The sequence below is a fragment of the Ambystoma mexicanum genome, chromosome 3q (genome assembly GCF_040938575.1).
Source record: "Ambystoma mexicanum isolate Mex_15411 chromosome 3q, UKY_AmexF1_1, whole genome shotgun sequence".
NCBI lineage: Eukaryota > Metazoa > Chordata > Amphibia > Caudata > Ambystomatidae > Ambystoma > Ambystoma mexicanum.
In genome coordinates, this window is record NC_090926.1 from 80,623,565 (window position 1) to 80,640,675 (window position 17,111).

Sequence of the window (17,111 nt, forward strand, 5' to 3'; positions counted from 1 at the left end):
ATTGGCCCATTGAATTCTGCGATTAGGGTAGCCCTTCAGAATTGCACTGAAATCGGTCTTTCCCTTAAAATTCCCAGTATGGATCTGTGCCAATGAATGAGAATTAAACATTCAGAGTTGCAAAGCATCCTTTGTGTTTTTGTGACTGCAAGCATACTAATCTTTGGGATTTATAAATTGAAATCCATACGTTTTAAATGATCCTTTTTATAAGCATGTGATAGGCATAATTCAAATCTACCTTCGTTTTCTAAATCGTTCAAAGGGTTCAAACACTACGGCCAATAACGGAGTTGCTATTTGTCATTTTAAAAAGTTTGTTTTTGTGCAGGACTTTACTGTACAATCAAGCCTTAAGTGTGTGCATGTATGTGTGTGTGTTTGTGTGTGTTTTGAATCATTTTTTGTCAACTCCATCTGCCAAGACAGCTAGCCTGTGAAACCAAGGGATCATATTAACAGGCTGAAATATAGGAACAGATTGCTCTGCCTCCGATGGAGGCCACTCCTATTAAGTGTGCACTTTACTTATGCACCAGACTCTGAAAGTATTGACCTTCCTATGATCTTAAAACAAAAAATAGAGCAAGGAAAATCCACTGTTCAGAATGTATTCGTCTTGAATTGTTGCTGTTGTCTTTGATAAGAATGGTGTTCCTTTTTTTCTTTTTTATTGTTTTATTGTTTATTGCTAGTTTCTTAAGTTTGGCATGCTTAGGCCCAATGACATTTTTTTAAAAAAATAATGTTATTATGTATAAAAATGTGTGAATGTATTGATTTGTAGTAATGGTTGATTAGTAAATGTTTTAAATTGAAAAATAAATCTAATTTTTGTTCTATGTTTGAAAGGTTGATTTATCAGCTACCAAAAAAAATGTATTCATACTTATTTAAGCTTAACCTGGGTGCACAACTTAGATTCCCAGTGCAGAAAAGTTACATGGAATACTATGTTCAATGATACAGACATGTTCTATTTAAATTCTTTATTTAGAACCGTCAAATAATAAATTGGTCCGTTCATAAATATACTAAATCTCTCATGTGATTTACAACTCATACCCAGTCTATCATTTCCTTGCATAACACTAAAATACAAGTGAATCCTACACTATATTGTTCACACAATAAGTAGTTTGCTTTAGTTTTATTTTTTTTAATGCGTCTTTTGATTTTGTTATGTTTAATATCAACTGCATGGTAGTTCAGTGAAACTCCATCCTATCCTTTGCGTTCCTTAATGGCTAGCATCATATCCCAACAGATTATTGTCAACAGTAAACCTCTGGGTATTAAGCGTGTTATGAATAACCAATCATGTCATATCATGTCATATCATATCATTACTCCTTCTAAAAGTTTACGGTAGCATTTCAGGCCACATGCAATTGATTTGGCGAGGCTTTTAACGGTGCTGGGTACAAGGACATGGCAATAGTGAAGCTCAGCGTTACCTGCATATCAAAGTGGTGTGCCTAAGGTGGAAGCCAGGGTGAAGATGTTCTTGAGTCTTCGAGTATGAAAGAACACATTTTGGTTATAACACCAGCTTCAGATTTAGAATACATTTAGATCCCAACTTTGTTTATAATTGACCGTTGTCTTGGCTAGATGGCATTCCAGAGAAAAGGTGGCATAGGGCTGTCACTACTGGTGGCGGGAGGCTCCCCAGAATGGAGGGTGGTGGGTAGAGGAGAGCTGCAAGGGTGTTCAGGATTGGGGGAAATATGACTTTTGTTTTGGAATCATTAAGATGTAACTTGCATGCATGCATCAAGGGTGTAGACTGATTGAGGTGGCAACCTTTCCATCCATTGCCAGTTACATTGGAGTACCACTAGCAGAGAAACAGCATCTCAGTCCTGAGCCTGTGTTCATGATAGCCATGATAGTCTGATCAATATTGAACAAGATACAGGAGAGAAGTGAGTCCCTTGACAAACCACATATAATGTTATGTGTACCTGCCAATTTTATTCTATGTATGTATGTATCCTGTAGAAGGTACTGAAACACTCTTCACGGCACACATGTAGAGATTCATGCAGAATATAGCTGGTGAAGCGCGGTGGTGTGACCAGTGGTAGCCAAGTCAGCCCACTGTTCTAGTAGTTGCATCTATCAGAGCATGTCCAAGTCTGCTGGGAGAGGAATGCCTTCCGGGACCTCTACTAATGTTTACACAGTCCGATCACAGATTAGATCAGATGCAACACAGGCTATTCATCCAGATGTGTTTGCAGCTGAAAGACCACAGCCTCATTCTCAATTGGATTGTCTTTTATTGCACTACTCTGTTCTCCTGATGGCCACCAAGACTGACGCAAGTCCAAAAAGCTATAGACCGTATCAAATTAGCATCAACCTGCCCTTAGTGGCAAAGACCCCATCATAGCACTCATACCAGATATCGCTAAACTGGTTAACACATCCCTCTCTCCAAGTAAGCCTGAGTAACTTACCAACAAGTGTCAACCCTATATTGCACCTTGCCCTGGTAAGTTCTGTAAAGTGAATTAACAAATAACGTCAATATTATGTCGGATCTATCATTGCTTTTCTGGCTCCAAACCACTTAGTGGGATTGAGGCTGAAGATGAAGGTATCTGAGCGAACGTCCTCTGCTCTCGACATGAGGCTCATCTCTCTGTTGCTGGACCTCCTCTCTGAAGTCCGTGATATGGTAGGCTCTGCAATATTGCTGGATGATACAGGAGTTTGAATTGCTCAATCAGGAATCACTATCTACCAGATTAAGGGCCTCACCACGGTCTGGGCGGTAGCCCTTAAATGCTGCGGTAACACTATTACCGCTGCATTTAAGGGTCTGCCCAATCACGAGCCTGGCAACATTTACTCCAGCTCTAAAACGTTGGTAAATGCATCAACTTAATGACCATTTTGGGTGTAATTAGAGCAGCGCTATTAGCGCGTGCTAATTGCGCCGAGAATGCACTATTGGAGAATACCCATTACCGCCCAACCCTTGATCCGGCGCCGGACCAGGTGGCAGTAATGCTATTATCCCGGGCTGTATATCGCCCAACTCGTGATGAGGCCCTAAATCCCTGCTCAGAAACCGTAGAGAGCATATCTGCAAGCAGCGGCCCATGTTAATACCGCCATTCTGTACCTTGTCTAGACACTATGAAAGATAAACAGATAAAAAGACGTCTTAAAATGAGCCCAAGCGACATCAGTCTTAAAAGAATTACAAAGTACGTAGGGAAGTTCATACACATACAGTAGGGAGAAGTGTTGTAGGGGCGGTGCTCACATCGTGTATGTTGAGTGTATAGCATAAACTCCCTGCTGTTGGAAACTGTCATGTCTCGGTTCCCTGGGGATGTAAACCCAAACCCCTGTCTTGTCGTCAGTTGTCCATAGCATTATTGCTGCTAGAAGGCCAGCGTTATTCAGTTTCCTGTGTGTTTTGTCTACAGGTAGCACAAGTGACTCCCTTTATGGCCACAGAGAAGAAAAGACCACAGCTCCTGCCACACCTCTGCCAGTTGGCCGGCAAGACGCCCTGGGCTCAGTGTGATGTGCCACATGTTGTGAGTGAGTCTTTTTTTTATGTCTTCTGGCTCTTATGTGTAGTTGTATTGGATTTGCAGCATGCCAGCGAGATCGAATGCCTCAAGTGAAAGGTTGGGAGAAGTGTTTATTTGCTTGTTACATCAAGCTTAAGTGTAGTATTTCCTTTTTTTTTAAAACATAGTGTTTATGATTTTGTATAGCACACAGCGTCCATGTTTGGCAGTGTTAGGACACCTATTTTAATTGTTCGTGTGTGGTTTGTTTTTCGTGTAAGAGTATGACGTTGCTAGACGCAAATGTTTCGGTAGGGATGCTTCTTTTGGGCACAGCAGTAGCACATCAAGCATGCAGCTTGTCAGCGAAGTTTGCTAACCCAGGATCCATCCATTGTCATAGATGGTTTTAATTTGAAACCATAAAATGTTGACATTCCGCAACCAAAAAAAACAAGCCAGACTATGTAAACAGTAATGTATATCTGTACTTATCCATGCTTAGCCAAACTCTTCAAAACCAGGGACAAAGAACCACGGGTCAACAATAAGATTGATAGAAACCATCCCCCACTTGTTAGCACAGGACAATGATTGCATTGTGTGCAACGCAACACATTCTAATTATCCTCTTCTGGAAAGGCCAAAATACATACAAGTTGAATCTGCCCCTTCAATGGTCTACAAACACTAATTATGGTGACCCTCTGTCTTCCAGTTCTGTGAGTGTGACTGGTTGTTACCAGTGATCTGCCAACAGTTCATCGGCCCTGCTAGGATCTACTGGAACTAGGTGTGATGATCTTCTTAGGCCAATTCAGGACTTTTGTAGAATTACACCCCTAGCCTGCCAGTCCAAACCTTCCTTCCTCTATTGGAGAAACATTGCCTGCAAAGAAACGGAAGCAGGTCTTGGCAACAGTATACTGAGAAACCGGCTGCACTCGGAGGCTGTTGGCTATAGTCCAGGAGCTTCTTGGAACTTCTAGGTTGGAGGAGAATTCACCTAGAATTTGTGATATGAGCACCCTGATGGCCCAAACTATATGTGATCCACGTCTCACTGTTCACATTGCAGTAATTCTGGAGATTTTGGTGTGGGAAGTTTGTGTGTCTGTAAGTAGCGGGATTTGATGTTTTCTCATGATTGTAGATTTCAAGCATGCAAAAGGTGAATTGTGATGTGAAGGAGGGATATTGAGAATGACAAGGGAGAAACAAGAAGATGGCCCGGTGGAGCATAGAGGTGTGTGTGCTTTAAGCTACTATGGAAATGTCAGTCCTTTATCCATTTTCCAATGAAGCTGTATGGCGGTGCCACATGGTTTGCGCCCATTATTCCACACAGAGCTAAATGATGGTGATGCCTAGTTGAGGTGGAACAGAGTCATGAAGTCAATGTGCTGTGTTGCCTCGTTGGTGGGAGCAATAGGTGATCATCTACAGAGCCATCTCAAAGGGTCAGATTTATCTGAGTGCAATGAGAAATCACATATCGAGTCGGTTGTTAAATGCTGTGTTGATAACTTTTGATGAATTGAGGAAACATGGTGCCATCTAGCTAGGTAAAGTCTTGCATTGATCGAGATGCCTAAAGACATCCGTGCTGATAGAGCAGGTGCAAGTCTTCCTCTGGATAGCCATGATGTGATTTGACCCGTCTCTCTTTGAGGAAGCAGGGAAGACAATCCATTCTACCTGCATCCAGTGAAAGTACGGGAAAACAGTCTATCCATGGGTGTAAAGCATGGTAGGGGTTGTTTGCAGAGTGCAGTAACTTCAACAAGTGGCTCCCCGGCACTATAAAGCATCGGCATCACCCACTTGGGGGCAGCTTGTTTAGAAACCATGATAGATTTCTAATTCTCTGTGAACTGCAAGATGATGGTTAAGAGAAAAACTCCTGCAGCCATTTCTCTTTCTCCAGTATCAAGACTATTGCTATATCAATGATAGGTCCAAGTCATTTATTTATTTATTTATTTTATATAGCGCACAAAACCCAGAGGTATCTAGGCACTTATGCTTAAGAGATTGGTTACAGTGCTTCTGGTTACAGAAAGGAAGCGCAGGAAGTGATTACATAATAGAGAAATTTAGGAGGTAATTACAACACAAACAGAAGCGCAAGAGAGTTCAGAGTGAGCACATTCATGAAGCCTACCCTTTTTTGCAGGGCGGCTGGCACAGAGAAGCAAAAGTCAATTTGAATATGAGCCAGGCAAGGTGGGAAACACGTGTTGGCCACTGCCCTTGAAAATTCATGCAAAGACAAAAAACATTCTAAATACTACATGACACACACAGCAATTTGTGTTTTACATGTGTTCCCAAAATGGTGTTTAACTTTTACTTGGATATCTTTGGTAAGTGGGGGCCTTTTTCAGACCTCTTCTACTTGTACTTTGTGGCATGAATGGTGAAGGAAAATAGTGTGAAATTATCTGGCTGATATGAACCTTTGGTCTGTCCTACGAAGCTCCAAACACTAATGCAAAGGACTTGAAAACTGTTCATTGTTTCGTAGAGTTCAGAGCCCATGTGAAAAATGAGGGTAGGATCACGCGTACAACAGGCACTGAATCCATTAGTTTGTAAGGACCAGGGTGATACTGTTGGCATAGTCTATGCGTAAAAACACAACAGTGAAAATGACAAGGATTTAATGCGGGAAAAGGATAGGATGAAGTATTCTTCCAAGTAGTCTCGCGCTCCGAGTCACCTGCATCAGTGTGTGATCCCAGATGTGTTACCACTTTGGCTGTGTGCACATCAGTATCCGGTGCCGGAGGACTGATATTACAATGCCAAGTCCTATTCCTGTGCCACCCCAGCTTTCCCTACTTGCCCCATTTCACTGGAATATTCTCCCTGGGCATCAAAGCCACCTCTTCAGTGGTACTCTACAGGAGGAGGTTCAAACTCCACCTGCTAGCAATGGAAGGAGCGGCCCAAGCTTCTGCGCTCCTATGAAAACTAACCACTCAATCCAACTCTCCTGTATTTTGCCCTCTGCATTACTCTGTGCAGTTGGTAGATATGGAAAAACTGGCCTCAGGCTCTCAATGTTAACAGTAGTATGTCCTCCAGTCTATACCTCTGGTCTATATTCCTACTTTTACCCCCCTCACAAACCAGTATACGCCAGTCAATCGGTTGATGCTGTTATGTAAAGACATGCTTTTGTTGTGTTGTGGCCTATTTTGTAAGTAATTTCTGTTTGAAATGACACCTTTTTCTTAAATACAAATAGCATTGCAACTGAATATTCAGCCAGAATATATTCAAAGGTTTCAATCCGATCAGGTCATCAGCCGTTCGTTCAATCACAGTTTATAAATGTGATATAACCGAGTCGGGCAATAACACTGGTTGTTACTATAACTACAAGATTGAAGTCTGTGACAGCGTGTACTTTGTGAATAAAATGTATTATTAAAAGTTCCAGTAATCAATCTATTGATACGTGCATTGGTTGTGACAAATCTGACATTTTAACTATATGTGCTGGTATTCTACAGGCGGTAGTGACTACATTATGTGGGGTGAAGGGCAAAGTGCCTGAAATTCTCCATAATTCAATAAAAAATGATGATGCTGTTTTTCATGTCCACCTTATGCTTTAAATGTGATACTATAATAAAAAGGCCTCAGCCCATATGCACGTATGTATCATGAATAAGTGCTTCTGAAACACAAATTCTTTGTGTGAACTAAAGGCGAATTTGCGTTCTACCAAGATTGTCCCACTGCTCTCAAACGTAATAATATTGTGTTCTTTTATAACGCTTCATGACAGACTCCGTCACCTTCTAAGTGTTGTAATAAGAGATGGCACATTCTATTATTTTCATACCCTGTGTGGCGGGGCAGAAGGAGGTGTCGGATTCATGTTGGACCTTTTTAACTTCTTTATTTAAATAATCTGAAAAATGCCTAACTCACCCTATCGCTATGGGAATGCTCCCCACCTTACCAAACGAACTAAGGGTGCTTGTCAGTCGTCAAAAGTCCAAAGAAAAATGTCCTTAGTCCAAAACCTACTTCTTTCCTACCCTACCACCTAAATTAATAACTAAAGATTGCCAAAATCTATGTGTTTTGTCACCTTCCCTTTAGCCGGTAGTCTTTAGCTTTATTTCAGGGTTTTTCCACTTCTAACAAGTCTGATTTTGTCACTAACTGGATAGAAGTTAGTAGAAACTATTGATCCTCGTTCCCAGTGTTTATTTCATATGCTTGTGTACTTTATGCTGTGCATTCATAGGTCGGCTGTCTCAGAGTGTGCGGGGCCCATCAATGTCCATCTTACTGTCTTTCTGGATGTAGTCTATTGCATTCCTTTCTTGGTATATTAGTCCTTCAGACTCTTTATACTTGAAGCTCTTTTAGTTGGGGTTTGGTATATGCTTAATGATTGTATGACACCCCCAGTCCTGGGGCCTCTCCACTGGGTTCCCCTTTTTTGTCTTTGAGGTTGATACATGAACTTAACTCGGAGCAGTTTTCAAAGTCTTGGTAATGGCCTCCACAATTATACTTGCTACGTGTCTTGCTCTTCCTCCTTATACACATGTGTGCTTCTTAATGATTCCTAGTCAATGTTAGGGGACAACCCTCTTTGGCATCTGCTGGTCCTTAGGTTTGCACTCTCTCACTGCCCACCAAAGATCAATATTCGTTACAACTCTCCTTGGTGTCCTCCAATATGTATGTTCAGTATTCCTCAATACCTTGTAATCACTATTACAACTTCAGCCAGTTCTCTCACTTAAGCCTGGTTGCCTCCCCTTTCTCTGTTTCACCCGAGTACCTTCAGTTGTGGTGGGTGGATTTACAGGGCTTGACGTTGGCACGGGTTGACTTCCTTGAGTTTCTTTCTCCTCTTTCTTGACTCCACTGCAGACTTGCTCTCAGCATCTCGCTGTATTCAGGTGCTCTGCGTATGGGTCTTGTCATCTCCAGGTTCGGTGTTGTTGATCGGGCCCCAGGCCTGCCACTGCTTTTCTGTGGTCATGCCTCGATGTTGGATGGTCTCCAATATTCCATCCTGACCGCAGTTTCCCAAATCTCTGCTGTGGCGTGTCTCCAGTGTCTTCCTCTGGCGTAACTTCCTTCATGGGCTGCCTAAGCTCCTACACTGCTCTGCCCCTCCAAAACGTTGTTATGTGAGAGGGCTTCCCCTGAGTATGGCTCTCTCTCACTTGTCTTGATCTGTTCGTCCCTGTTAAATACAGGTTCACGTTCAAAGGGGCGTTCCATTTTCCTTCAGGTATCATATTGGATCCAACATTACCTAAAGCCAAACAAAAGGAAGGCATCTTTCTTGTGTTTGAGGGCAAGCCCACAGTATCCCTACAAAATATCCCCACCAAAAATATTGCCCTACATATGGCTGTTTGTCTCGCCATAGGCAATATTTTTGGTGGGGATATTTTGTGGGAGTGGGGATTGCGGGGGTGTCCCCCGCACATTTTAAAATAATGCTGAGGTCTCAGGGGTGTCCCCCGCAGGGTTCATGGGTCAATATCGCTGGAAAGATATGGCGATATATTTGTATCGCAATATTTTTGCGGGGATATTAACACATGGAACCAATCCCACATAGGCCAATAGTGTTGCTTAAATATGGTATTTCTTGTTGAAAAAGAGTCCTTATCCCTTTGGAGTCACTCCCAGAGAGGTTCCTACTTGCCCCGATGCCTAGGGAGGGTCTTGCAGAACTGGCTCACCTTCTTAGCCTCAAAGGGGGTGACTCCCACCTGGGGAGAAGGGGTGAAAAAATTTGTCACACCTGTCAAATCCTTGTTTCAAGAACAAGCTGCGATTGGTTCTCTTTACGTAGATGAAGCATTTATTTTCAAGATTGTTTTCCAGCAGCTAGCTCCAAGTCCAGTATACCTAAAGGGGAAAAGGATTGTATTTCCAGGCCTTTCTTTGTCTTTCCCTTCCCATTCAAACGAGCAATGGATATTGTGGTAACCCTTGCAGTAGTGTCTTTCCTTGTCAAGACTGATTTTGTCAGTAACAGGATACAAGTTAGTAGAAACTATTGATCCTCATTCCCAGAATGTATTTCCTATGCTCCCTGGTGTTGTGAACAAGAGGCCATGGGAAGGGAAGCATCTTGTCTGCAGAGTCAGGGCTGGTACCATTGGGCCATGCGTATCTCCTCGGTCGTCAGGTGTGTGTGATTCTGGTCAATTGTCTGACTTTGCTTGACTTTGCTTGACTTTGCTTGACACTTGTATTGGGACATGTCAGGTAAACGGCTCTGGTGTTAGTCCATTGGAGACGCTGGCCATCTCCCAGCTTAATCTCCACACTGAATCTGTTGGTTGTTTTCATGACCATCAGTCTGGCTTCAGAGCTGCCAGAAGCATGGAAACTGCTCTCCTGAACATCCGTGAAGACCTGCTCTCCACCTTGACTGTAACACCCCCTGCGTCCTCATCTTGCTTGATCTCTCTTCTGCCTTTGACACTGTCAACCATACCATCCTGCTCACCCGTCTCCATGATAATCTGGGTATCACTGGTCAGGCTCTGTCATGGCTGACTTCTTTCCTTTCTGACCAACCCTCCCAGGTTCAGCTTGGGTCCTTTCTCTCCGCTATCTTTTTCTCCACCTGTGGTGTCCCCGAGGGGTCTACCCTCTCTCCCTGGCTGTTCAACCAATACCTGGCACTCCTTGCCCACCACATCGCCACTCTCTGCCCCAACTTTCAGTGCTATGCGGATGACACCCAGCTCATTTTCAGGCTACCCTCGGCCTCCTCCTCTCCTTCCCTCATCTCTGACTGTCTGCTATCCAGGAGTGGTGTGCCACCAATGACCTCTGCCTTAATACCAGTAAGACCAAGATTCTCCTCATCGGCACACCCACTCCCTCCTTCCCTGTAGCTCTCTGGCCGGCCTCTCTTGGCCCTCTTCCAGCTCCCACCAGCAAGGTAAAAACCTTGGGGTCATCTTCGACTCCACACTCTCCTCTCCTCACATCTCTGATGTTTCTAAGAAGTCACACTACCAGCTGCACCTCCTCAGAGGGATTCTCCCTTTCCTCTCCTTCCCCCAGAAGCTCACTGTCTCCAGAGCTCTGGTTCACTGTAGGCTGGACTATTGCAACAGCCTCTTTCTAAATCTACCTGCTTCTACTCTCCGCCCTCTTCAAATTATCCAAAACAGGACTGCAAGACTTCTCCTTGGCCTCAAGCCCAGGGATCGTATCTCTCCAGGACTGAAATCTCTGCACTGGCTCCCAGTGGCTGCGAGGATCAAGTTCAAAACCCGCTTCATCGTCCACAAGGCCTTCTGGGGCTTGGGTCCTGAATACTTTCAACTCTCTCTTCCTAAATACCTTCCTCCTCGAGCTCTCCGCTCATCCGCCTCCAACTCCCTCAGGATCAGTCGCTTCTAAAAGCAACGAGTTGGTGGTAGATCTATTTCTTCAGCTGGTGCCTCCATCTGGAACAGCCTCCCTGCCTCCCTGCCTCCTTTAAACTTGAGGAGAACCATCTTTGGTTCCGGAAGCACCTAAAAACCTTTCTCTTTGCTTCTGCGTTCTCTCATCCTCACCTCTGCTGACCTCCTGGCTGAAACTGAACCACACTGGCTACCTGGACACCCTCTGATCTCAGGCCCCAAGTCCCTCCCCTGCCAGCGTCTCACACCTGCATTGTCTACCTGGCAAACCCTGCACTCAGGGACTGTTTTGTATCCCTACAGTCCCTCTACCAGCCCCCGACACCTGTTGTCCGCACTTACCCATGCACTTGCCACATGCTGGCTGTTACTTACTAATTGTTATCATCTTGTACTGTACTTGCCACATGCTGGCTGTTACTTATTGTTATCATCTTGTACTGCACTGTCCGTGCCCCCTTCCCATGCACTTGCGCGATCTGAATGACACCTGGCCGAGTAGGATCATTGTCTGTACTCCCTCTGTTCCCCTCCCTTGCCTCGTCGCGCCTTGAAGCACTTGTGCATAGGCGCATTAAAAAAGCCATATCATATGATATCATATCATTGTCTTTCTTGTTGTGCGAAAGTGTTGGTGTCGGAAAAAGGGGTGCAGTGTTTTAAAATATCCTACTTGGTAGAATGGGGAAAAGGTGTTTAAAGAAGGGGGATACTGCATCTCAGTCGTCAGTGTACCACTCCCCAAGGACCCCCCATTCAGGTGATCCTCCCACACTGGTCTGCCCCCAAGGAACTGGATCCAAAAGCGATGGCTGTGTCCTGGCAACCTGGATGACAGATCCCTGGGTACTAGACAGGGAGACACCTTCAGGTTTCTCACAAGACCCGCTGATTCTTCCATTGGCACTCTTTGCATTGCTATTGGGATATGTTGTTCCTTTCTATCAGCATTGATCCACACGGGTGACTCATACTTATAAACTGCATTGAAATGTTTGACCCCGAATTCCAATAATGTTGTGGGTATATATATATACACCAACATTACATAAGATCAATGCATAGCATTGGTATGAACAGTAAATGGAGTTCATAATGGATTCTTAGTGTTATTGCAGGGCACTCTCTGATGAGGTTACACCACAACATGAAATGACTAATTCTTCCACAATGGGATGGAATGTTCAGATCTTTCTAGATACTCAAATATCATTGGTGGAGGTCATTTGAAGTTTAATGTATTCAGAAATCCTAAACACATCAATAGTGTGCTATTACTTTGATTTATTTTCACAAATGCTGAATGGGAAGGGTTTAACAGATCCCTCTACATCTTACGGCGGTGGAGATTAGAACCACTGAGAACAGATCTAATATAAAAGCAATTGGTATTAAACTAGCAGAAACAGTAGAGGGGTATGATAAAATGAAGAGTTGCTAGCAGAAGGATTGAGCAAGGGCAACACACAGAAAGGAATAGCTGTGTTGAAAGGGAACTACTGCCCTAAAGAAAATTCAGGCTTGGTTTCTATATCCAGGTATTACTTTGTTTATGAAAAACTAGTGTACAGGCCCATGTAGACAGGCTAAAGTGAAGGTTTTCATTGGCACAGTAGGACCATGTCATGCCTTGTGTCTCCCCTGCCTTGGTCTTGCAAAGGTCTTGCATGAATGCTTGCTTGGTGGAATGTATGCCTGTGGAATTGTGTGGTGTGAGTCCCCCTTTAAGTTCCATGAATGTCAATTGGAGTGAAGCTGTTGCATATACCATGTCACCTGGAACTTAGTAAATAAGTTCACTTCCCACCTGGGTATCTAGACTTTCATTCCACCCCGTAACAGACCACTACATAGCCTAAGCCAACAGCTCCCTCTAGCAGCTACAACAGGTGAAGCTTCTGCATTGGAAAACATACAGGGATAAACATACATCTGGCCTTTTATTATATTGTTAGATTGCTACTAAATATTAGTTTCTTATTTGAAATGAGTTCGAATTTAAGATTTTCCTGAAAAGCTAACTAGTTGGAGTAGATAATTGAGGCATATGCTGTTTAAGATAGACTTAAAGGGTATGAGCTCTGGAAAAAGGTGTTTGAGAATCCCAAGCAAAAGGATTGTGATTATTAGGTTTTATGTAAAAAATCTCACCCAAAAAATGTTGCCACAGAGGCGACTTTTATTTTCATGACTCCTAAAAGCATTCCCTCATATGAGTCCTAGAGTTATTTTCTATTCTGAACTCAAGTCCTAGAATCTTTGTGGCAAGTGCTTGATTGTAGTCAGGGTGCAGATTTGAGTAAATATCGCTCAGTGATGATAGTTACCAATGCGCGATTTTCCCTGGGTACGAAATATTCAAATGCGTTCATTTTCCTAATTTATAATCAGCACACCAACAAGAAGATTAGCTTTAGATACTATTTACCATGCCATGCAGCATATGCTGGATATGTGATGAAATGTCCACGTGTGTTGCCTACATGTGGAGACACCACATCGCTGGCCAAAGTGTGACGCACAAGAGTCTGATCAACAGTAAGACTATTAATTCACCAGTGGCAGAATCATTTTCTGAATTACAATAAAGACTTTAAAGCATATCTATTTTTGATCCCCCATGAAGGGGAGCCAGGCTAAAAATGCTGAAAGTTAGATAAGCTTATTGGACACAGATATTATATAGACTCAGGGGTCTCCAACCTTTACCTTAGCTAGAGCTACTTGTAGTGGAGGCCAACAGTGGAGAGCTACTAGCGGGCGATATCTGGGTGGGGATATTTATAAACCTCGGAATTTTTACCAATATTTTTTTGGCTCCATTATTTCCCCTCTTTAAACAGATGGAATAACAAATCCCTTCACGAATATATTAAGAACTTCAAAAACCTCTTTGTTGAATTATTATTTATTAGTAGCCGTCTCAAAAAGACAGATATTTGTTGGACTTCCACACAAATATCCTGTAATTTTTGTGCCCCTTCCTTTGCGTTTTATGCAGGCTTTCTACATGCTAGGCACACTATTGTTTTCCAAATGTGCATTTCACACTTGCATGTAAATATGTGCTCTGTAAAGCGCTTTGGACTAAGGCGCTACATAAATAACACATCATTATGATTATTTGTGTGCCCCTCTGTGTTTTAGCACAAGTTATATTTATAAAGATTTTAAATGCTTGTCAAACTGGTTAATCACAAATAAATGCTTCTGTTATGCTGACAGCAGTTTTTAGAAAATTAAACTGTGGGTTCATGGGTGCCAACTTTTGATTTTCACTACAGGGGCAGAAATATCCCCACCTCAGCCCTGAATATAAGCAAGCAAGCAACCAGCCCAACCCATACCCTGGCCAAACACATTGTATAGCACTTTTTTTTATAAGGCATTGCAAAAAGTCATACGATTAACAACCTGTAGTTTTGAATATATAACATCTCAGCATCGGTCTGTCAACCTGCTGAGCTACCCTGGTAGGCTTCTACTGTACAGCGTGTCTATGGATCGCTTAATGTACTAAAAGTGGGTTTACCTGTGTCATGGAAGTGATTTAAAGTGGAAATGTACAATGTGGAATTTGGAAAGAAGCCACATAAAAGAAGAAATTGCACCATTTTTTAAATATTATTTTGAACATTTCCAGGCGAGTGGCAGTGCTACTGTGATATTTACATTGCGTGGTCACAATGATCCTGATCCTGCCCCAGCCCCTCCAACATCTCTGGCAAACAAGAGCAGCTTGCTTAAGCAAGACTGTCGTGGGGGCGCACAAGGCCAACTGAGGTACTACAGGCGGACTGCAGAAGCATAACGTGATACTTATACTTGTCAGTGGATTTCCAAGCAGCTCCATGTGGCACAGCAGCCAAGCTCCCCGCCCCCAATTGGGAGGAACAGGGTTCGGATCCGGAACACGGAAATAGCTGTAAAACACACCATTAAATGATATAACTTAGGATAAATGTTTATTTTTCGGTATCTTCAGCGCGGGCGACTGAAAAGGCTCAGGCGAGCTACTAGTCGCCCGCGATCGACTGTTTGGCGACCTCTGAGATAGAGTATATCCAAAAAAGAGGAACGAACTCTTGGCATGAGGATGTTTCGTAAAAAGAAAACAAAAAGCATAAACTTAGAGGGGAGTCTTCATACTGACGAACATGGGCCGAGGCATAGAATGTTTTCAGGTTCCAAATGTGGCATTCGTTTTAAAGAATAATCTGTGACATGTTGTGGGAACCAATGTACAGGCAGGGGACTTTCTTCTAGAATTGGTTAGAACAGCCTTCAGTTCGGGCACTGAAGAGTGCGGGAAAGAGCAGCGGAATCTGAAAAGGCACCAACGACTAATAACTGGTGAGCAATCGTATTTTCAATGATTGGATGCATGTGTAAAGTGCATTATGAATGACACGAAATGAGTTTATTTAGAGTATCAGATGGGTCTATAGATGGGTCTGCAGTCTGAGTGGCGTGGAAATGGGAAAAGGTTTACGGCTGAGCTTGGTGGGAAAGTACCAAATGGCTTATTCCGTCTCTGATTGAAGATGTGCAGACATTAGAAGAGGCACGCAATATACAAACAAACCATATTCAAAAGATATGCACACACGAAATCAGTTTCCCAAAGGAAAGTGTTGAGTAATTAACATGCGTCATTAATTTCTGCTCATGTGGGAGCATGTTGAAGCACTCCGTGCTGGCGTTATTGGGCAAGCAGGGATTTCCTGGATTACATTATCGTTAACCATCATATTAGGACTTCCAGGGAAATGCAGTGTGCTTGCCTCTTTGTGCCTAGTATAGAGTGTGGCACTTTCATGCCGGCTGGCATAAACACAGCACACCTGCCCAAAGCCTTGTCTGTAAAAAGAGAAGCTACTCATGTCTGCTCAAAAGCATGCATTCATTTGCAAAACGATGAGTCTTTCGTTTAATGCATTACCTGCCGACCTGGACTCCTCCTCGATCTTTTCCTGTTCGTTTGTATTACTATCGGATTATCACAAATTGATTTCCTGATTATTTATTGGTCATCTGTGTTACTGACCTGGCCATCCATCTCCAAGAGCCTACTCTTCCAGCGAATCAAATACTTCAGTTCTCCTCTGTGCCATCTTCTGCTGTCCAGGGAGGCCTGCCAGGCCTGAGAGCTTTGCATTTTCATCAGCCCACATTACAGAGCCTGTTAAGTCTGTCTAGTTGTCTTGTGAGAGTGAGCATGTTGTTCAGGCATGCTACGTTTGCAGTAGCGTCTCTGAAAAATACTGGCCATGATGAATGATTGTGTAAACGAGGTGACTACAGCAAAACCAGAGGTGATGGCTGCAACGTTTAGAATTCCTCGTGAACTCTGGCATCTCTCTGGGCCACCCACCAAACCCTCGTTCTTCAGCCTTCCAAACTACTGCAGAAATGGGAAAGGCCATATGCAAACGGGATCAGTTTTAAGCCCATGGCACCCACCGTGGGCATAGCCCAGAGAGCTGAGGGTGCCCGTTCTTCTTCTGTCAGTCTTTAAAAAGACAGAAAAAAGGAAGCGAGCAAAGCGAAGAAAGAAGAGCACCGGAAAGAAAGAGGGCGATGGTGAAGGAAATAGGGAATGATCAGGCATGAAGTGATGGGGAAAGAAAGGGGGCGATGGTGAAGGAAATAGGGAATGATCAGGCATGAAGTGATGGGGAAAGAAAGGGGGCGATGGTGAAGGAAATAGGGAATGATCAGGCATGAAGTGATGGGGAAAGAAAGGGGGCGATGGTGAAGGAAATAGGGAATGATCAGGCATGAAGTGATGGGGAAAGAAAGGGGGCGATGGTGAAGGAAATAGGGAATGATCAGGCATGAAGTGATGGGGAAAGAAAGGGGGCGATGGTGAAGGAAATAGGGAATGATCAGGCATGAAGTGATGGGGAAAGAAAGGGGGCGATGGTGAAGGAAATAGGGAATGATCAGGCATGAAGTGATGGGGAAAGAAAGGGGGCGATGGTGAAGGAAATAGGGAATGATCAGGCATGAAGTGATGGGGAAAGAAAGGGGGCGATGGTGAAGGAAATAGGGAATGATCAGGCATGAAGTGATGGGGAAAGAAAGAGGGCGATGGTGAAGGAAATAGGGAATGATCAGGCATGAAGTGATGGGGAAAGAAAGGGGGCGATGG

General features: G+C 43.5%; 1 protein-coding gene across 4 annotated transcripts in view; it reads left to right on the plus strand.

Annotated features, from left to right (window-relative positions):
* Positions 1 to 17,111, plus strand: part of HDAC7 (histone deacetylase 7) — a 1,864,336-nt gene that overhangs the window by 872,402 nt on the left and 974,823 nt on the right. For 3 of the 4 annotated variants that reach the window (XM_069653189.1, XM_069653190.1, XM_069653188.1), the window contains exon 3: positions 3,447 to 3,564. In XM_069653189.1, coding sequence (XP_069509290.1) covers positions 3,468 to 3,564 — 97 coding nt within the window. In that variant the 5' untranslated portion in view covers positions 3,447 to 3,467. Of the gene's footprint in view, positions 1 to 3,446; positions 3,565 to 17,111 lie in introns of those variants that run through there. The other variant, XM_069653194.1, reaches the window with a different exon arrangement.